This window comes from Cucumis sativus, chromosome 2, assembly GCF_000004075.3.
Source record: "Cucumis sativus cultivar 9930 chromosome 2, Cucumber_9930_V3, whole genome shotgun sequence".
NCBI lineage: Eukaryota > Viridiplantae > Streptophyta > Magnoliopsida > Cucurbitales > Cucurbitaceae > Cucumis > Cucumis sativus.
In genome coordinates this window covers 20,671,542-20,693,936 of record NC_026656.2, presented here as the reverse complement: position 1 = coordinate 20,693,936, position 22,395 = coordinate 20,671,542, and the positions used below count along the sequence as shown (strand labels likewise).

Genomic DNA, 22,395 nt, shown 5'->3' with positions numbered 1-22,395 from the left:
ACGGATTTCTGGATTGAAAGCAAAGATTTGTATACGTAAAAGTTATCCACAAACTTATGAGTTGAAGCCGTGGTAGTGGAAATAGTGGAACAATTTGAGTATGTTTTGTTTGTTCATATATAGTTCTCTATCACAAAATAAATAAGGTTCAAAAAGTATATTTGTTTGGACAATAAAAAAAATTGTCATGTGACAATTTGCAATTAGACACGTGGATAAAATAAGTTGTGAAAAAAGATTTAAAAAAAATCAGTGGATTGAAATAGGTTGATAGTATCCATTCAATTTCAACATTTATTGATATGTCATTAAGATGTTATCTTCATATACATATGTGATATATACGTGCATTACTCGATTTAGAATTTATACACTAATTAAAGTTCTATAACGTTTCAATTATGAATAATACAACGATGAACACGTATGAATTTAGAGTCATATGAACCTATACTAAAAATAACAAATAATTAAGTTAAACAATCTATCAATTCGAATAAATAGTTCAGTGGTAAAATTGTATACTGAACTCCTTCCTATACAACTCAACTCACTTGTTTTAAATAAATACGTATATATGGAACAAAAGAAAAAAGAAAACCAAATTAACACTCTGTTTTAGTCCATATAATTATTTTATCACGTGTTACTCCAATATTTAGTTGAACCTTCATTTTCTTACGTGCAAATGAAAATTTTAAACTTTCACGTAACAACACATGGACAAATTTATATATACGTCAACACATAAATCAACACCCATTAAATAAATAGGGCATAGTACCTAAAATTCTCACATGCTCTCGTAAAGTTAATTGGAAATTTTCAAAAAACGGCAAAATTGACAAAATATAGCAAAATTCAAGATTTTATCAACGATAGATACATAAAGACATTGATGGAACTTAAAACTTTACTATATTTTATAAATATCTCGATAGTTCCAAATTAATTAAGTTGTGTGTCTAAATATGCAATTATCAATAAAGTTAAATATATATATACAATAAAATGAGAAATAAAAGAGCATAAAAGACAAAAGAAAACATGTGGGACTTAAACTTTCAAAGATTACACAAAAGAAATGATAATAAATTGGGCAAAATGAATTGAAAAATTAAAAGGTTAATGTGGTAGTTAGGGCAAATTAAAATAGAAGGAAAAAGAGGATGTCAACCACAAAACTCAACTATGAGTGCTTACCATATCCATTTTATTTAATTGTTTTCTTTTCTTTTTGCACATAATTCAATTTTTTTAAGAAAATAAAATATTATTACTTTTACTTTTAAATAAAAACAATGGATAACTAAAAAGGATGAAGCATGCTCTTCTTTTAATGTCTTCTCTTTTTTTTTTTCACCACCAAATTAAATTAAACAAGTATGCTTCATTAGAAAGGCAAGAACTAAGTGCTCCTTTTTTGTGATGTACTATACACATTCTTGCTTTCACTAACACCAAAAGTACAAATATTTTAAGAAAAAATTGTGATATGGGTTTGAATTTGGGGTTTTTTCAAAACTAGAAAAAGAAAAAGAAAACATTGAAAACAAATCACAAAATTCATTACTAAATGAAAGTATTTTGTACAATTCTCTATTTATGATAATTTTTCTTTGGGATTTTATATCTAATATATGAGCACTTTATACTTTAACAAAAATGGAAATAATAGGTTTTTTTTTTTTTAAATCAAATTATAATAAATAACTTGATTTGTATTTATTCATTTGTGTGAAATTGACGATAGCTTAATTGACCAAAAGTATGTTGGATAGTTAGTCTAAAAATATAGAAACAAAAGTAACCATTTCAAAATAGTAATATTTAATAATAATAATAATAAAATAATGATAGTTGTAAATAGAGTCATTAAATTTATATAGTAAAATGTTTTAAAATTACAAATATAATAAAATATGTTAAAGTTTATTAACGATAGAAGTCTGACTACTGATAGTATATGCGGTAAATATTGGTTTATCACTAATAAACAAGAAAAGTTGGGTATAGAAGTGTATTTGCTATATTTATAATTTTTAAAAAATCAACTAGAGGGCCGTGGGCTTTATTTCAAACACGAGCTTAGGGAAGAAAAGTGGGTCAGCCTACATTGGCCCAATAACTATATGGGCCCAGCAGAAACCTAATGGGCCACGTCCATTCAAGTTCATGTTTTTGGCGGTGTGAAGAGAAAATTTTGGTTTCTCAGTTACTGTCGATTGGGGGAATTCTACTCGCTTCTCCTTCAAAATTGCCATTGAAGAAACCCCAATTTCATCGACAGGAATCAGAAAAAAGCTATCGAACAATCTGAATTCAGACGAAAATTGGTAGCATTTTTCTTCATATTCTTCTCGTTCGACTTCCATTTCAAGAGGAATGGAGCCGTTTCCATCATCCTCACAAATAGCTCAGAAAACCTGGGAGCTTGAGAACAATATCATCTCCGTCGATACTCCTCCGACTACCTCCAAAGCTTCAGATTCTGCTTCCGATGCGATATTCTATTACGATGAGGCTGCACAAGCAAAGTTTCAGCAGGAAAAGCCGTGGCAGAATGATCCTCATTACTTCAAGCGTGTGAAGATCTCTGCCCTCGCGCTTCTTAAAATGGTGGTTCATGCACGCTCCGGCGGAACTATAGAGGTCATGGGACTTATGCAGGGGAAGACCGATGGAGACGCTATTATCGTCATGGATGCCTTTGCTTTGCCTGTTGAAGGTACCGAGACTAGGGTTAATGCTCAGGCTGATGCGTATGAGTATATGGTTGATTATTCCCAGACGAACAAGCAGGTTTTTCTTATATACTCTTCGAATTTGCCATTCTGATTGCTTTCTTTTTCATATCAATTGAAAATATATTTCTGTTGTTTGATTCGACAATTTTCATAAACGTGCTTCCGTTATGCATGAAGTTAGGTTTATTTTGCACCGTTGAGCGTTGCATTGAAGGAGTATATACTGAAGTTGAATGTATTTTTCTGTTTATTCCTATGTTTGTTGTTGATGTGTAGATTTCTACGTTCGCCAATAAGTCATTTCACAGGACCAATGCTGAATTTTTTGAATTTATCGATTTTCTTGAGAATTGATGAATTTTCTACATATGTTGTAGTGAAGTGATGCCGTCTTATCTGTGAATTCTTGACAACCTTCGTAGTTTTTATATCATGGCTCTCTTATGATTTAGGCGGGGAGGTTGGAGAACGTTGTAGGATGGTACCATTCTCATCCAGGTTACGGATGCTGGCTTTCGGGTATTGATGTTTCCACTCAGATGTTAAACCAACAATTTCAGGAGCCATTTTTGGCTGTTGTGATTGATCCTACAAGAACTGTTTCTGCTGGAAAGGTTGAGATTGGAGCTTTCAGGACCTACCCGGAAGGATATAAGCCACCAGATGAGCCTGTTTCTGAGTATCAAACCATCCCACTGAATAAGATCGAAGACTTTGGTGTGCATTGTAAACAGGTTTCCTCCCTTAATCTTTCATCTTCTTAGATTTACTCAGTTTATTTTCCATTGGGTATGCAATTTTCTTAACTTTTACACGGTATTGCAGTATTATGCGCTTGATATCACATATTTCAAGTCTTCACTTGACTGCCACCTCTTGGATTTACTTTGGAACAAGTACTGGGTTAATACACTTTCATCTTCTCCTCTTTTGGGTAATGGAGACTATGTTGCTGGGCAAATTTCAGATTTAGGTATCCTCGTCTTCATTACAACGCACTCTATTTAATATCTCTACTTGAATGATTAGATTTGATTTGAATTTTATATGATTCTTTTTAGTTGTTTATTTTGTTCTTTGCAGCTGAAAAACTTGAGCAGGTGGAGAATCAGTTGGCTCACTCCCGCTTTGGGCCATTGATAGCTCCTTCTCAGAGGAAGAAGGAGGTGTGTTATGTCGTCTCTTATTCTTTCTTCTTTTATATATATATTTCGGAGCATATACAGCTCTATCTTGTACATGCATCTATCTATTTTATAAGCTACAGAAAATGATCTGTTATAGTTTGTGTCGTAGATAGATATGCATACTTTTTGTTCAAAGTATTAGGCCATAAACCGGAGATTACAGAAAGGGAGCCTGGAGAGAAACAATTTGAGACCTTTCCAAACAGATTCTGAGTGTTCATACTGGATATTTTAAAGTTTAATTTCACATCTCTGAAATTATTCCCTTAGATGCAATCTTCACTACTTGTCTATTTGTACTGTGGTTGGTCTTTTTATTCATTTGTTGTTCAAGGTAGCTAGCATAGATTAATCTCCATATTTGCAGAAGTTTTGCTTTGAATTTGAAGTATTTAACTCATGCCCAGATAGGCCTGCATAACTTATTCCTTTTAGTTGAACTACATGTGGGTGAGGATTTGAATGATATAAATTATTGCCTCAACCAGTTCAACTATGTTGAGGTTGGCCAAGTAGACAACCCATTGTATCATAACTATTGCAAGAATCATTTATTTATTCTTTATATATACACAAATACACACACACGTACTAGAAATCAACCTCCATTAAGAATAAAAATACAAAGGGGAGGCCATGAGCATAAAAGGCAGAAAAAAAAATTGGAACCAATGAAAAGAAGCCACCAAGAAAGAAAATTGTTGGTTTGTTTCTTTTTAGGTCTGATACAAAAGATTTGGATTAACCAAAATTTTCTTGGTTGGACACGCATTACTCCATTCACCAGTTTTATGCATCCTGTTTTCTTATTTTAGAAGAAGTAGGTCCTTCCTTTTAGCCTCCCCGTTGGAAATTAAGCAACGCAAATTGTTGTGTTACTGGTTTGTATTGGTGATGCTAAGCATGTCCTTGTGTACTTTACTGAGTTATATTCATATTATTTTTTTGTTGGTACTAAAGTTATGTCCTGTTTCGGCAGTGTCAAATTCACCTGATATGTCCATCTGTTATGTGGTTAACAAGAATTCTCTCCTTTGATGTCTAACTTTCACAAGATTTCTCAAAAGAAAAAAACTGCATTTTTTAAATTTGTGAAGGGCAATATATACAACACAGCACACACTCTCTCTAACCGAGTTAGTTGCTCTAGCAATATTAATTTTGACATCCAGATGAACTCTTGATGCTATATAAGCATAGCATTTTTGTAATTTCATCTTCCATTTGCAGGAAGACTCCCAACTTGCTAAGATCACTCGCGACAGTGCAAAGATAACAGTGGAGCAGGTTCATGGTTTGATGTCACAGGTGAGACTCACATTACCCTTCGCTCTTAAATGTCGTGGTGCTCATTTCACAAAAGAGCACATCAAAGATGCACCACATTATTCCCTAACCACAGTTTTGTTACTTTTTCATGCTTAGGTTATCAAGGACATCCTGTTCAACTCAGTGCGACAACCCAACAAATCTCGACCTGAGTCATCCAGTCCAGAACCAATGGTGGAAAGCTGATGTTAGCCAGATATTGCAAATCCAGGAGCTGATAATGAAGTCATTAACCCTAGTGCTTGATGTGTTCCCTTCCTACGGCAGGGAATTCGGTAAAAAAGAAAGGTGCAGATGGATGTGTTCTTTACTGAGGTTGCCCCCTTTGTGCAGCAATTTAAGAGTACTACTGAGAATCTCCTTCTTTGGGTTGGCTTTAGCTTTTAAGAGCCTTTAAATTTAAGGGAATACTTTTTAGTGCACTTTTTTTTTGTTCATTTGATAACCATAGACCGGGCAGGGATTTCACTTCTCTGCCTCTGCCCCTCTCTTATTGAAATTTAATCGAAGTGCCAAGATATTGCCTCTACCTGTTGCAGTCTTTTTTGTTCTTGTTTTTGCTTCGGTAAAATTAAATTCTTTAGTAAAATCTTAGAACATTGTATTATTTTTAATAAATGTTGTGAAATTTTGGAGGGAATATCACAAAAATGCACAATTGATTTTTATTTATAAAAGGTTATAATTAGAAAAGTTGGTATCAGATTTTAAAATGTGAATGAGAGACTGTCTTTTGAACCTTTGGCATCTCCCCCTCCCAATGGCTTCGCTTACAACCACCAGCCAATGGCTTCACTCGATCCCAAACTTATATTGAAAAAACCAAATTTAGTAGAAAACAAAAGAATAAATTCTAACGCATAGCTTCAAATCTAATTTATCTAAATAAAATTACTAATAAAAAAGGCTTGAAATTCCTAATTATATAATTGAACAAAATATCTAATAACCTTGGGTTCTTCATCTCATCAATTTCTCTCTGTCATCTCTCAACACTGTCGATTTATAATCTCAAGCTTCTCCGTCTCTGGTGCTCTCTTTGATTTTGTTGTTTACTCTCTCTCTCTTGTTCTTCTCTTCAAGTTTGAGTGTGTAAATTTGAAGCTATTGTTTTTTTTTTTCTTTTCTTTTGCATGCAGTTCCGTTCTTCGATTTCTCTTTTAATTATTTTGGTGCTTGAGATTTATTTTTTTTCTTCACTTTCTCCGTAATTTTTTGTTCTGCGATTTGGGTTTATTTTGTTTGCGATTAGTGTCTTATTCTTTCTAGGTTGGTGAAGCTGCAGGGCTATGTATAACAGTATTGGATTACAAACTCCTAGAGGGTCTGGCACCAATGGTTATACACAGAGAGGAACAAGAGTTTTTTGTGAGCCCAAAGAATGGAAAGGTTGCTGAAAGCACCAGAGGAAGACATCCTCGAGCATAACCACAAGCGTGGGATTGAACTCAAACTTCTCATACTTGAGGACAAGCTCAAGATGGCCAATATAATGCTATACAGAGAAGGAAAATTTCTGAAAAGTTGAGGGAAGCTCGCGAGACTTTGAGGAACAAGATGGATCCTCTGCCATTGTTCTTGGAGGAAAAGATGGATCCAATAACCCGCTTTTAATAAATTTTAAATTTAATTACTTAGTGTTGATTTCGTAAACAAAATCAGCTAATAATAATATATGATTTTCACGAAAGAAAAACATTATTGAGTATATTTTTACAATTGGATGTTCATGGAGATCACTAAATTATTTGGAGGAAAATCAACAATAAAAATTGCAAATACTAATTTACCAAACTACAAGAGATTTTAAAATATTTTATAATCAAAATGTCGTTTTAATTATGTCATAAAGGATCACAACTCAAATAAAATAGGATTTCTTATTATCAAACTCAATTGGCAAAATTCAAATTATGCGATCTGATTATATTTAATTATTTTTGGATCTTTTACCAAAATAAAATAAATAAATAACCTTTTTAGGAGAAATATATGTTTGGGTCACTGATGATTGCAATGCAAGCATATAGTTTTAAATAATTTTCTTTAGGAGAAATCATATGATATATATTATTTTCAACTATATATATAAGATTGTTATGATCTTTGTTACCATTATTTCATCTAAATCTTAATATTGTAAGTTAGCTTTTTAACCTTTTACTTTGCCGTTTTTAGTTTTAAATTATGAGTGAAACACAAATTTTGAATTTTGAATATAAATTTCAAAATTTAAAATTTAAACCAAACACGAAATTCTTGTTCTTGTTTTTCTGTTGAAATTTTTATTTTAAAAATAATTATTGGATCATAAATCAAATATGTCTTAAACTTTTCAAAATCCGACCGATTTATTACTTTTTTTTTTTCCTTTAAATACGAATGTTGTTTTATTGCTTAAAGTTTGTTTTAGTTTGTTTGTGTTTGTTGTTCGTGTGTTTCTAATTCTGTTCTAGATTTCTTAGTTCTTAGCAAACTCAAGTTTGTGATTTCAACGATCTTGAGTTTGAGGAAGAGTATTAATGTAATTAGATTATTTTAAGTGATATTATTATGTAGATATTATTTTTTTAAGTGAATTTCTTTTTAGTTATATATAGGTTTGTACCTCTATTAAATTATAAATGAAATAGAGATTCATTTCATAGAAAACAACGAACATATCAAATAATCATTAAATGCAAAATTAAAAGGATCATACATCTATTACTTATAGTTTAAACTTTTAAGTAAAAATAAAATAAAAAGTATTGCACAATCATCTCGACCATTTCAACTTATGAATTCTTCTCGTTTTCAATTTGACGAATTAAATTACCCTAAAAATGAGTAACCAAGAAGGGAGAGGCAAAGGGTAATGCTATCCTTCCCCTAAACCCTAAACTTCATTTTTAAGTTTGATTTGTGGAGATTGTTTCTTAGTCATCATGGCTTTCATGACACTTTTTCTCTATTTTCTTTTCTCTTCTCTTCTCTACCTCTATTATTGTAGTAGATGAGATTCCATAATGAAAAACATTATAATATAATCTTTATACTTATGAAAAAACCTGAAATAATTTATTCCCCTATAGTTGTTCATATTGTTGATCTTTTTTTGAGAAAAAAACTTTATGTTGCACATTCATAAATCAAATAGTATTTTCTTGTTAAAAAATTACTATTATTAAGCCGATCTCGTAACAAATTAACATCGATAGTGAGACTAAATCTTGAAGTATATATAATTTTGTTGTAAAAAAGAAAAGTAATATTGTTATTATTATTCACGAGGAATCATGTTTTGGAAAATGGCTTTTGAGATGGGAGTTTACTTTGGAAATGCTTTTAAAAAATTATTCACATGCTCTCTTTGTTTTCTCTCATGATTAATCTGAATTTAGAACCCTTTTGTTCTTTTCTATCTTTTCTTCCCAAAAATGGAAAAATGTTATACAAACATATTGAAACTCTCGTGAACAAATCTTTTAATTTAATTTGCTTCCACAGAGCTATAGAGAAGATCAAATATGAAATAAATTGGGAATTATTCATCGTTCCCTTTTACTTTTATTTACATTTAAAATAGGATTGTTTTTATTCTATATTTTCAATTGTTTCAAATGGTAAAATTGATATAAATGTTTTAAAATATAGGAAAATAATGACATTGTCATAGTGACGTTTTGCTACATTAGTAAATATTAAATAAGTTTATTAAATAGATGGATTAACGTAGTAATAGTAGAGATTAAGATAATCAATGGCAGAATTAACAACTTTCCTTGGAAAATAAATAGTTAAAATTAATCAAAGCTTTTTTTGTTTATTTTATTTTGGAAATAACAACAAATTTTAAGAAACATTTTCTTTCGTTTAGTTTCAAATTTTGGCTCACATTTTTTTTTCCTTGTAATGAAATAATAACTTAATTTCTATAAGATTTTGATTTTGAAAAAACATAAAACTAAACAATAAACCAAATGGCACGATTTCATATCTTTCTTTCAATTATCTAATTTATTTTCTTCAACTACTTTTTCAAAATTTAAGAATTATATATGTACACACTATATTAAATATAAGTATACATGTAATTTAATTTAAAAAATAAATGAGAATAAAAAGAATAGTTAATATATATATATATATAGGAGTGAGCAATATGGATCGACCAAACCAAAATTGATATCAAATAAAATTGATTTCGACCAACTATGAGATCTTCAAATAAAGAAGATATAAATTTCTAAGTATACGTTCTTCTAAAAAATGAATAATTTAATTTGTAATTCATTTTCTCTAATCATTTGGTCAAAGCAAGAGCATTTAAAATGTTGAAATCATTTGGGATTTCCCTGTTTTGGTTGTTTGATCTCAATTCTCCATGGTTGCCTTTTCAATTATATTAAAATTAAGGTACATAATTTCATTCTATATTATAGAATAATAATATTCTCTACTGCCAAAAAATGAAGAAGTGTCACCCTCAACGAAGGGAGTGATGATCTATCAATAATTATCCCTATCCCAATAATTTAGGCCAATAAAAGAATAATTACAAAGTTGCAAGCCACTTGAAGTTCTTACCAATCCTTAGATGCTTTTCAAAAATGAAAAAAAAAAAAAGAATGTTTTTAGTTTTTATATAACACGATTGGAGTTAGGAGGTAATATAATAGATCGAAAAATTAAGTTGATTAACCAAAATCGATTTAAGTTTATGGTCGGTGTCGGATTGAAAAAATCCAACATTTACAAAAAAAGTTTCAAGGGCTTAATTAAACCAACCAATCTACTGAAAAGTGGTCGGTCTATACTTCGGTTTAAACATCTAAAAAATTTACCGCACTTGATATGGATTGAAAAACCGACTTTGATTGACTGATATACTCATTCATTGTTGGAGGGAATCTTTCAAATGACTAACTTCGACGTGACTAACTTTCATTGATTTATATGTTTTGTTTGACTTTTAATAGTTTTTTTCTCTTTAGTAAATAAATGAAGTGTGAATAAAGAAAACCAACGATGCCTTAGATAAATATGAATATATGTGGTTTTCTCTAAATTGATCGCATAACTTTACAAATATCCCGTGGTATAGAATAACTACCAAAAATAAAATACACTTGAATACCTCATCACAATTAATTATCTTTAAAAAAAAAACAACAAACGATGGAATATTCACTCATGTAATTACAACGATTCTCCAATGACCTAAAGGATTATTATACTAACTTAATTATTATATGAAATTTTACTAGAATCACAATCAATATCTAACATTTTTTTAATGAGAAATGATATCGTTGAACATGAAAGAAGCAAGCTCTTGTGCCACGGCATTTACGTCGCTTAACAAAGACAAAACTATAATAATACCTCAACATTATAAATCACATTAAAATCTATGAAAATTTGATTCTCGTTTAAACACGGACGTTTTAATTTAACCTCTTTTTTAATATAATAAAAACAGTAGGCTATATATGTGTGTTATTAAAGAATCTAACATTAAGGAGACAAAAGCAATTAATGGTTGTAAAAAAAAAATTGAAGATACAAATAGAAAGGCATCAAATAATTTCCTCTTCTTTTTTAAGCACACGGGCATCTCTTCTCTCTGCCTTTTATTTTTTTTTTTGGTTTGCTACAACTTCTATGCTTATTGCTATCACATGTTAAAAGGGTATGAGTAGTGTGAAATTAAATGGTTAATGTAAGTTTTAAAGATAAAAAGGGAATTAGAATCATATGGACCATTTTTTAGACCTAGCTAGGTGTTGGTCTTACAACCATTCATATTCATATGACGTTTTTATTTTCTAATTATTAAAGGTGTTTGAATTATTCGTATGGTTGAAGTGATCCTATGGAGTCTATTTATGAACGATAAGTTCAACTATATTTCTATTTTCGTCAAGAATTTGAAAATTCTATCAATTTTATTCTTATGGCTTTTGGTTCTTAAAGTTTAATCGAACTTAGTCTATTATCTAATTTGTTATTACTATATTGACACATTTTTTTTATACTTTTTCTTCTTATTGTTGTGTAACAATCTATTCTTGAACTTTAATATATGATAAAATAGTCTCATAATTTGACAACTTTTATAGCTTAAGGATATATGCTTGGATTGACTAAGAAAATATTTTAAAATCATTTTTATCTAAACACTTTAAATAAAAATGGTTCAAAAGTCATCTTGAGTAGTTGTCGAACAATTCATTATTTTATAAGACGACTTATATTTGTAAAATTAAACACTTTAAAAAGTAAATTATCAATAATTTTATTGATCTACATACTTAACAATTTTGTTCGATCTTACTAATGATTTTCTCGACAAAAACAAAATATTACAAAATTAAACATGTGCATGAGAAAGAACTAAAATGGTTCTATACCAAAGTTGAAATTGTTAGATTATTGAGATTTATTAAATTGTTGCTTCCACATATTCAAAGATGAAATATTTTTATTTAAAAAGATTTATAAAATCAAATAGGAATCAAGTCTTAGACAAAGAAACATGGGTGGATTGAGATGAACAATATTGTTGAGGTTTATTTTTTTTTTAAGAAATAGAAATAGTATTGGGAATTGGCTCTAAAATATAACCATTTTTGTTGTAGAAATTTATTTTGGAATTGGAATAAAATGAGAATATTGTTTATTATTGATTGGAATAAGAATCCAATCAAATTTATGATGAAAGTTTCTTTCTCAAGAGAGAAAAAAAAAAAGTAGAGATTAAAGAGAGAAATAGCCAACGATGATATTAATATATGGAAGGATATTTCATAGATAAATTGTTATAAATGGTTTGGATTATATATATATTTCTAAAAAAATATATTTTCTCATAAAAAAATGTTTTGAGTGTTTTTTTAAATGAATTATTTTTTTCTCAAATTTAAACATAATTCAAACACATTCTTACAAAAGGGTAAAATTTCATATGTATAGATTAATACATTAAATATGACTATATTTTATCAATAAGAAATATACTAACAATGATGAATAGGAAAGAAATACAAAATAATAAAGAAAATCTCCAACTAATGCATCGTAGACTAATTATCGTCATCGATGATAAAAATTTTTTTTTTATAGTTTTAAAACAATCGTTGTCGTTACGAATATATAAGTAATCATATTCAACTGTTTATATGTATATTTATTTACTAATTTAATTAAATTAATTTATGTTTACGGTAAAGTTTATTTTTATTGGAGTAATATGAAATTGAATTAACGATAAAAAAAGTAAAGAAATTTAATTGGAAGGGGTTAATTTTTTAGAAAAAAGGTAGAAATGAAAGGTTGACTTCGAAGAAAAATAAATGGGAAGAGCCATTTGTAGGGTAAATAAGCAATGTAGTTTGTTGGAGTTAGCGAGGCGTAACCCCGTCCCGTCCAACTCATACCCATTTAATATCTATTTTATTTGTTTGTTTTTCCAAGTCGTCCTATCAATTTAATTTTAGTTAGGGTTAAGTTAATGTTGTCTGCTTTGGAAAACGACACCGTTTTAAGCGAAATGGAGGAAAATCCCTGCTCTTCCTTCAGTGTTTTGTTTCTCTCATTTGCTTCCTTTTTCCATACTTTCACCCATCCCTTCCACCTTCAGGAGCGTGTATTTCACGCCTCCATCCTACAAATTTATGTCACTGTCCATTTTGGATTAATAGATAAAAATTGAAATTATTTATAAAATATAATTAATTAAAATGTTTTAAAAAGAGAATGGTATGTTTGGTTATGTTTTTTTTAAATAGTTTTAATTTTTGTTTGCTATATTTAAAAATATTCTTTTTGAATTTTGATTTATTAGGTTCGGGTCAATTTTAATTGTTTTATATTTTAAATGAACTTTAAATTTAGTTTATGAAGGAGTATTAAGGGTGTTTTAATATCTACCATTTTTAACCATTTTTCTTAGTTTAATTTATATTTGAAATTTGTAAAAATATGTTTTTCGTAAAATTAAAAAAAAAGACATTTTTAAATATAGTAAAATAAATTAAGATCTTTATAAAATATAGTAAATTTTTTAACTTTATCAATCATAAACATTAAATAAATTTCTATTATTGTTAGGAATGTAAACATATCATCAATGTTTATCGTTGTGTATTATTAATAGACTTTGAAATTTTGCTATTTTTGACAATTATCGTAAGAATGTTTACTTTTTTTTATATGAAAATTAATATAACTATTTTAAATTATAAACTTTGATTACCATTTACTCTAAAGAATATATTTTGCATTTTCATCTTCAACTTCGGTTTTGATTGTTAAATAAAGTAGTCTGGAAGGTATTAATTCTCTAACTTGGAAAATCACTCCATTGAATAAAAAACTTTACTAGATCGTAGAAATTAGAGACACAATCGGATATTTTTGGTTGTCAGTTTCTTTAAAATTTGCCTATCTCTTTGCTTGAGTGGTTACGTTTATTTTACAAGATTTAGTAGCATTTTCATTATCGATATAGAATCTAAAATTTTGTTATAGAAATTTAATTTTTTTTAAAACCCGGTTAAAATCTTAAAAACAAAAGATAGAACTAGATTGGGCTTTTATACATTTTTTGAAATACAAAATTATTTGTTTATGATTTTAATAAAAGTGAGACATCAACGTTTTCCGTTAAGACTGTGCGTTTGGACCCATGAGTGGGTGGGTGGCGCGTGTATGTCAATTGAGGAAGAGGCGCGTGTGTATGGAGGGAAATCGGGCTAAGGCAATAAAAGGCGAAGGGAAGTGGGACCCAATAGAGTAGCGTGATTTCAAGCGCCGAAGGGTTACTATAAAAGTGGGTACAGAATTCAACAGACTTTCTTCACTGCCCTAATTAACCGATTCCCCCAATCACTCCTACGTCAAACCCTCCATTTTTTTTTTAAATTTCTCTTCCGTATCGTCCTTCCTCTTCCTTTTTCTTCTTCTTTCTTCTTCTCTAATGGCGGTCCTTACGATTCTTCCATGATTTTCATCCACTTCTCGTATTTCTAAATATACGTTTCTTCATTTTCTCTTCTTTTTGCTAACTCTACATCTTGCTTTTTGCCTATCGAAAATGGGCGGTGATCATAAAGCCATCACTCTCGAGGAGATTAAAAACGAAGCCGTTGATCTGGTATGCTACTACATTCTTTCTCTTTCCTTGCTCATTTCCATTTCTCTGCTGTTTTTTCTGCGATTTCTGTTTTGTTGCCAAGGAAATTAACTAGAATAATATCGGACGGACGAATTTGGCCGGATTATTCTATCTGTGTTTGCATGTTGTATTTTTACTGGCGGAGATGGTTTATACGTTGTTTGCGATTTTCTCTGCGGTGATTTTTTTTCTTTTATTCGATCGATTATCGTGCTCTCGTTACAGTGGAGGTGAATCATCGACCGATTCTGACGTTTGGTTATAGTTACTCTTTTTACTGGATCGGTTGCTTTCTTCTTTACACGACTAAAAGTTTGGCGCTAAACATTAGGCGGAACGACATTTTTCAAATAGTACGGTGTAGTGTAATCCGCGATTAATTTTAATTTCTCGAGCAATAATTTTGTAGATTTTAATTATTTTCTTAACTTCTATTTAGCTAAGGCCATGATCCGGTTTAATTACGGTTTATCTATTGATTTTTTATAAAAAAGTTCTACTACTTGAAAATTTCTTTTTACCTAGAAAGAAATTCGATGACTAAATTATTCTATAACTTATCTGTATAATTGTTTTCTGGCAAAAAAAATGGAGGAATCAAACCAATGCTTATTTTAGCTTAGCAAAAAGATAAATAAAATATTAAACAATTTTTTTTAAAACGATCGTTGTTTCATATTTCTCCTTATTAACATGTAAAATTACTTTTAAATTAAAGCAACCAGGAAAAAATGTAATATACATTACTTCTAATACAAATTAGAGGTAAAAAGATTTAATACATATTTTATACCAGAAAAGAAAATTATTGTTTTCTAAAAATCATATTGTATAAGTGTATTATATTCAGTGTTAGGTTTTATTTTTGTATTGAAAATTAAACACGTAACTTCTGTTCTTGTTGATAAGAATATATTCCTCAACTGAGGTCGAATTTCCGGAGTTTGTTTTTTAGAACAAAAAAAAAAACTTGGCCGCGTCGGATTTTCTTACGCCGTGATCTTTTTCGCCGGCGGTATGGCGGACGTTCAGAATTTTGAAGAAAGTTTTTGAACGTGGGGCCCAGTTTAATGTGGACGCGTGGCAGTCATGAACGGGCTACGTTTCTGCAAGGCCAAAATGATGAAATTGCGCGCCGAACAAAAACCGAATAAGATGCTTTACCTTTTTTGGTTGCTATTGTTTTCATAATTTTGAACGTGGAATTGGGAATCCACGTACGAATTTGGATCCATTAATTTTTATTGAAATTCAGTTAGAATCTTACTTAGTTTTTTTCAGAATTTATTCTGTTTTAGTCCGAATTTAGTCATCAGACAGTATTTGTTTAAAAAAAATTCTTCTTTTTTAATTATCTAGAACATTTTTACCATTAATTTTTGAAAACATATGTGTCTTTTCTTATAATAGTAATAATAATTTAATCAATTTTGAATTAATAGGGGATTTATTGAAAGGATGAGAATTAAAATAGACAAGTATAAGGATTGGAATTTTCATGGGTTATTGGGTGCTTCTTTCATTTTCTTATTGTAGTTACAATGGGGAAGATGGCTCCTTTATAATTCTGAAGATGTTTTCTAATTGTTTTATCTTCCATGATTTTTTTAAATTTTTTTTATCATTTATTATTATTAATTTCTCAGTTCAACAATGTTACTTCCAACCTGGAGTAACATGTGAACTTAAATTGTTAAGCAATTTTTCACTCTTTATCATAATTTATTTTTATATAAAACATAAAAAGTAAACTATTTTGAGAGAGAATTTTTTTATTCCCCTTATCAATGTGATTTTTGGCTTTTCCTATTAAAAAAGAAATAGCTTTTCTATTTTAACAATTTGATATTTAGCTTCTTGATTTTAACAATCTGAATTTCTGCGATAAATTTGTAAGTTTGATTTCATACCTATACGTACATACATATATATAGACTGCATTTGACCGATGAAAAATTTTGGAAAAAAAAAAAAAGATTTATCTTTGATCTGTGTATTTAATGTTTTCTTGTTAGAAAAATCCATAGCATCACTTCAAGAATTAGAAAGAAAAAAAAAGATATAAGCTACATAATTAGAGTTGAGAAAATATATAAACTATTTTAGATTGAAATGAAATTTTCTCAAAGCCTAAATTAATCTATTTATAGAATTAAAATGTTTAATTACTCTGATTATAAAGTAAATATTTTTCTGAAAGATAAAAAGTTGGAAATGGATACAATAATTAACTTAGGGCATACACAGATTTTGTGTGGCGTTTTAAGGTGATGTATGGATATTGTGGACATTCGTTGAGTGAGGGAACACAATTTCATTGATTGTGGTACAATTGCAGTTGTGATTTTCATATAATAGAAACGGTTTCTTTTGTTGACGCATACTATAAAGTTCACGTGCCGCTTCTTATGATCTTATCTTTTCACATGTCAGCGGTGGCCTTCATTGTCACGTGACTCTGTTTCATGATGATGAACTCTCATCTCCTTGGCTAATTTATGTAAAAAATGAAAAAACAAAAACAAAAACAAAATATAGAAAATTTGGATGTTAAGAAAGTCTCAACTTTCATCTAATATAGAAACAAATTTCTACTGTTTACTTTTGATGTATTTTATTATTATTATTTTTTTAGCTTAACCTACTTTTGTGTCATAATTTACTTTGCTAGATAAATTCAATTAGTTTTCTTTAATTTGGATAAACTTTGTAGTACTACGGGTTCGTATTTATTTTGTGTACCCTATAATATTTATCTTCGTGAATAATAATTTTATTTATAAACAAATAATAAATGATCTAACGTTAATGTAATGTAACGATGTAAGTATACTACACTCTATTTGTAAAAACATGTGGATTTTGGACATGGAACAATGATGGAGGGAGCATGACAGCCATTGTAGTGGGGGTTAGCGATGCTGGTTGCTTTCTTCAGGGGTTTTTCAACGAAACGAATGATAATATGGGCTAGCAGAAGGGAAATGGTTGAGGCCTGTCAAATGATATGCAAACAAAATACGAGCTACGAGAACTTCAAGACTAATATGTTGAAAATATATCTAAGACACTCATATTATAACGAATACAATACTAGTACAATAACGACCTTATTCAGCCTCATTGTTAATTAACAGTCTAGTTATCAGTTTCTTGTTCGCTTGAATTCATTGCTGTGGCTCAATATGGTAAGTGTTAAGTGTCGTATGTTGTTATATGCAGGAGCATATTCCAATAGAGGAAGTGTTTGAACAGTTGAAATGTACTCGAGAAGGTCTTACATCAGAGGAAGGAGCCCACCGGCTTCAAGTTTTTGGACCCAACAAACTAGAAGAGAAGAAGGTATACATGATTCAATTTACTAGGTGCATGTAACAGTTAGCGTGTTTTTGTTAATGCTTACAGTTGAATATCTTTGTTAATTCTAAAATTCTGTCTCTTTGAATGCACATAGGAAAGCAAACTTCTCAAGTTTTTGGGTTTTATGTGGAATCCTTTATCTTGGGTAATGGAAGCTGCTGCCTTAATGGCTATTGTCCTAGCAAATGGCGGTGGAAGACCACCAGATTGGCAAGACTTTGTGGGGATCATTGCTTTACTTTTTATCAACTCTACGATAAGTTTTATTGAAGAGAACAATGCTGGTAACGCGGCGGCCGCTCTCATGGCTGGTCTTGCTCCCAAAACCAAGGCATGAAACAGAACAAATTGTTCATGTCTGTCTAGCCTTTCCTTCATCCGCTCATTGTTTTCTTGGTTATTTATTTCTTTGGTTTTATGTATTATAGGTTCTAAGGGATGGTCGTTGGAGTGAGCAAGAGGCTGCTATTCTTGTTCCGGGAGATATTATAAGCATTAAACTTGGAGACATAATACCAGCAGATGCCCGTCTTCTGGAGGGTGATCCTTTAAAAATCGACCAGTCTGCCTTAACTGGAGAATCGCTCCCAGTCACCAAGAACCCCTCAGATGAAGTATTTTCTGGATCTACATGTAAACAAGGTGAAATTGAAGCCGTTGTGATTGCCACTGGTGTGCACACATTTTTTGGCAAAGCAGCTCATTTGGTAGATAGCACCAATCAAGTTGGACATTTTCAGAAAGTTCTTACTGCTATTGGTAATTTCTGCATTTGCTCGATTGCTGTTGGAATACTAATCGAGCTTATAGTTATGTACCCGATACAACGACGCAAGTATAGAGATGGCATCGACAACTTGTTGGTGCTTTTGATTGGTGGAATCCCTATTGCCATGCCAACCGTGTTATCCGTTACCATGGCCATTGGTTCTCATAGGCTTTCTCAGCAGGGTGCCATTACCAAGAGAATGACAGCCATTGAGGAAATGGCTGGCATGGATGTTCTCTGCAGCGATAAGACAGGAACTCTGACCTTGAACAAACTAACTGTGGATAGAAGCTTGATCGAAGTGTTTGTCAAGGGTGTTGAGAAAGAGTATGTTATTCTTCTTGCGGCCAGGGCTTCTAGAACAGAGAACCAAGATGCTATTGATGCAGCTATCGTAGGAATGCTTGCGGATCCTAAAGAGGTGAAATTTGGTTGCATTTGATCCTTCTTTCTTAAACATTGAATTGGAAAGTTGGATTCATATTACTTGTATAGTTGTAACTTTTCAGGCACGAGCAGGAATTAGAGAGGTTCATTTCCTTCCATTCAATCCCGTTGACAAAAGAACTGCCCTTACTTACATCGACTCTAATGGAACTTGGCACCGAGTAAGCAAAGGTGCCCCTGAACAGGTAACTGACTTTTAATTAGTGGTTAAATGACAATTTTGAACCACATTATTTATGAAATTTATCAAACCATGATATGAAACAATAATACCACGAAGGTTATATCTAACTTTCTTCAAACTACAGGATCAAATTTGTTTTTTAGCCCTTCTAATAATTAATACTGATGACAATTCTTGCAAGATTACTCAAGTAACTGATCATCTTGCAACTTTCTTCCAAGCAGATCCTAAATCTTTGCAACTCTAGAGAAGACGTTAGAAGGAAGGTTCATGCAGTGATTGACAAGTTTGCAGAGCGTGGACTTCGTTCGCTGGGTGTTGCAAGACAGGTCTTTTTTAGAACCAAAGTTTATATAGCTTTTCCATTCCGAATGAATTGAATGCTCATGTTACACTTTCAACATGTATGCAGGAAGTACATGAAAAAACAAAAGATAGCCCTGGAGGACCGTGGCAGCTTGTTGGTCTGTTGCCTCTATTTGATCCTCCTAGACACGATAGTGCAGAAACCATAAGAAGAGCTCTGAACCTTGGAGTAAATGTGAAGATGATTACTGGTACATATATTAAAAAAATTATTTGGCCTATACTTAGAATGCACTCTTTAATTGACAAATAAGTTCGAAACACGTAGGGGATCAACTTGCCATTGCCAAGGAAACTGGGCGTAGACTTGGTATGGGAACAAATATGTACCCTTCTTCATCATTACTTGGTCAAGACAAGGATGAATCTATTGCTTCACTTCCTGTGGATGAGTTGATTGAGAAGGCAGATGGGTTTGCTGGAGTATTCCCAGGTGGGAATTGTGTTCACATTCTTATTTCTTTCTTTCTTTAACAAAATGTATTATTGGCATGATGATTTGATGCTTTTTTTGCCGCAATCATATCTGACCATTATAAGTATACATAGTGACCGAATCCAATTTGCTTTCAAATTTGTTAGAAGCGGAAATGTTTAGTTTTCTTGATGCTCTCTTTCGCATAGTGCAGAACACAAATACGAAATTGTGAAAAGGCTGCAGGAAAGAAAACATATATGTGGAATGACCGGAGATGGTGTTAATGATGCTCCTGCTTTAAAGAAGGCAGATATCGGAATTGCTGTTGCGGATGCTACCGATGCTGCCAGAGGTGCTTCAGATATTGTCCTTACAGAACCAGGATTGAGTGTGATTATTAGTGCGGTGCTAACTAGTAGGGCTATTTTTCAGAGGATGAAGAACTACACGGTTAGTTCTTTTTTTTCCTTTTTCCATGTTTTTTTTAAATAATCATCACACAGTGGTTTATTTATTTTTCTATCTTCTGCAGATTTATGCCGTTTCAATTACCATTCGTATAGTGGTAAGTGATAGTAAAAGATGTGATGTTAATTACATATGTTCAAATGCTTCTAATCTCTAACACTTCCCCTTCCTACAATTCTTTGGATACTGCAGTTTGGCTTCATGTTCATTGCCTTGATTTGGAAGTTTGATTTTGCTCCCTTCATGGTTTTAATAATAGCCATTCTGAATGATGGTAGATTCACTCGAATACAAACTTCATCTCATTTAAACAACTCGCTTAGTATACTCAGGCTTCTGATCTGATTTGATTTGCTTTACTTCTAGGAACAATTATGACAATTTCAAAGGATCGAGTAAAGCCATCTCCACAACCTGATAGTTGGAAACTGAAGGAGATTTTTGGAACTGGAATTGTGCTTGGAGGATACTTGGCACTAATGACGGTGTTATTCTTTTGGGCTGTGAAAGATACAAACTTCTTCTCAGTAAGTACCTTAAAAACACACTCATATGAAGCTTATTATCATTTTGATTACTACTATTTTCCTCACAATAATACATACTTCTGGGTTGAACGAAGGAAAAATTCAATGTGAAATCCTTGAAAGATAGTCCTGAAGAATTGATGGCAGCATTGTATCTACAAGTAAGCATAATAAGCCAAGCACTAATCTTCGTGACAAGGTCACGCAGCTGGTCATACATGGAACGTCCAGGACTCCTCCTAGTGGGTGCATTTATAATAGCGCAGCTGGTAAGCTCTAGCATGGAAAGATATATAAGTAAAGGTGAAGGATGGTTTAAGTAATGAAAAGTTTAAATTGACAGGTGGCAACAGTGATAGCTGTATATGCGAATTGGGGTTTTGCAAGGATAAAAGGAATGGGATGGGGATGGGCTGGAGTTATATGGCTCTACAGCTTGGTAACATACATTCCTTTGGACATTTTGAAATTTGGAATCAGATATGCTCATAGTGGGAAGGCTTGGGACACACTTCTGGAGAACAAGGTAAGAAAGAAGAAAAGGAGAAAGAAAAAAGGGAGATGGGGGGAGGGGTTGTTATATAGAAATATAAAATAATAAATAAGCCAAATATTGATGTTTATACAGACTGCATTCACAACGAAAAAGGATTATGGAAAAGAAGAGAGAGAAGCACAATGGGCAGCAGCACAGAGGACATTACATGGACTACAACCACCTGAGAACTCCAATCTCTTCCCTGAGAAAAGTAGTTATAGAGAGCTTTCTGAGATTGCTGAGCAAGCCAAACGTCGTGCTGAGGTTGCAAGGTTTGTGCTTTTTAAAGCTCTTTTTTGTCCGTTGTTTTCAAAATTTATGGTTAGTTCGTCGAAAGAGTAAGACTAAGAGTAAAGAGTTGATGGTTGATGGTTGGGGTGTGGGTGCAGGCTCCGAGAATTGCATACACTGAAGGGACATGTTGAATCGGTGGTGAAGCTGAAGGGGCTGGACATTGATACAATCCAACAACACTATACAGTTTAATAAAACACTAAACACACACTCTTTCTTTACCACTTTCATCATCTCTCATGAGAAGACTCAGTCAGTCAGTCCCTTAGGACCCTACTACTCTACTACTCTACTACTCTACTACTCTCTACTACTCTCTACTACTCTACTTTCTTTTCCTTACCCTTTGTTTATTTTTCAATATGCGACGGAACATTAAAAAAACAATGGTATGCCCCTCTTCCATATACTCTCTTTTCTTCCCCCACCCTTCATTCTAACCCATTATTATTGCATTCTCAATTCCTTTGTCATATCCTTCCTGATGTGGTCTCTTGCATAATTAAAAACTAAATTAAATTATGTGTAAGTCGGTTAATAGTGCAGCATCTTGGAATGCACCCTTTATATATTTATCATGCTGTGTGGCTATGCACAAACA

General features: G+C 31.6%; 2 protein-coding genes across 2 annotated transcripts; both read left to right on the top strand.

Annotated features, from left to right (window-relative positions):
• Positions 1 to 2,202: 2,202 nt before the first annotated feature.
• Positions 2,203 to 5,792, top strand: LOC101206031 (COP9 signalosome complex subunit 5a). Its single transcript, XM_004138717.3, has 6 exons — positions 2,203 to 2,802; positions 3,200 to 3,481; positions 3,573 to 3,720; positions 3,831 to 3,913; positions 5,165 to 5,242; positions 5,360 to 5,792. The coding sequence occupies exons 1-6, from the start codon at positions 2,386 to 2,388 to the stop codon at positions 5,447 to 5,449; spliced, it is 1,098 nt and encodes a 365-aa protein (XP_004138765.1). The 5' UTR covers positions 2,203 to 2,385; the 3' UTR covers positions 5,450 to 5,792.
• An 8,321-nt stretch (positions 5,793 to 14,113) lies between these two features.
• LOC101213505 (plasma membrane ATPase 4) lies at positions 14,114 to 22,339 on the top strand. The gene is made up of 16 exons (XM_011651460.2): positions 14,114 to 14,402; positions 17,646 to 17,765; positions 17,878 to 18,114; positions 18,212 to 18,973; positions 19,062 to 19,184; positions 19,408 to 19,512; positions 19,596 to 19,740; positions 19,818 to 19,982; positions 20,179 to 20,417; positions 20,500 to 20,532; positions 20,628 to 20,709; positions 20,802 to 20,962; positions 21,058 to 21,231; positions 21,306 to 21,488; positions 21,591 to 21,772; positions 21,890 to 22,339. The coding sequence occupies exons 1-16, from the start codon at positions 14,343 to 14,345 to the stop codon at positions 21,984 to 21,986; spliced, it is 2,868 nt and encodes a 955-aa protein (XP_011649762.1). The 5' UTR covers positions 14,114 to 14,342; the 3' UTR covers positions 21,987 to 22,339.
• Positions 22,340 to 22,395: the final 56 nt, after the last annotated feature.

What these genes read in the sequence shown, in the direction of transcription:
- LOC101213505 (XM_011651460.2), top strand. Translation starts at nt 14,343, where the DNA reads ATGGGCGGTGATCATAAAGCCATCACTCTCGAGGAGATTAAAAACGAA. An exon ending in GTTTGCTGGAGTATTCCCAG is followed by an intron (nt 19,983 to 20,178) that starts GTGGGAATTGTG and finishes CGCATAGTGCAG; the next exon opens with AACACAAATACGAAATTGTG. An exon ending in CGTCGTGCTGAGGTTGCAAG is followed by an intron (nt 21,773 to 21,889) that starts GTTTGTGCTTTT and finishes GTGTGGGTGCAG; the next exon opens with GCTCCGAGAATTGCATACAC.
- LOC101206031 (XM_004138717.3), top strand. Translation starts at nt 2,386, where the DNA reads ATGGAGCCGTTTCCATCATCCTCACAAATAGCTCAGAAAACCTGGGAG. An exon ending in ATTCCCAGACGAACAAGCAG is followed by an intron (nt 2,803 to 3,199) that starts GTTTTTCTTATA and finishes CTTATGATTTAG; the next exon opens with GCGGGGAGGTTGGAGAACGT. An exon ending in TTGGTGTGCATTGTAAACAG is followed by an intron (nt 3,482 to 3,572) that starts GTTTCCTCCCTT and finishes ACGGTATTGCAG; the next exon opens with TATTATGCGCTTGATATCAC.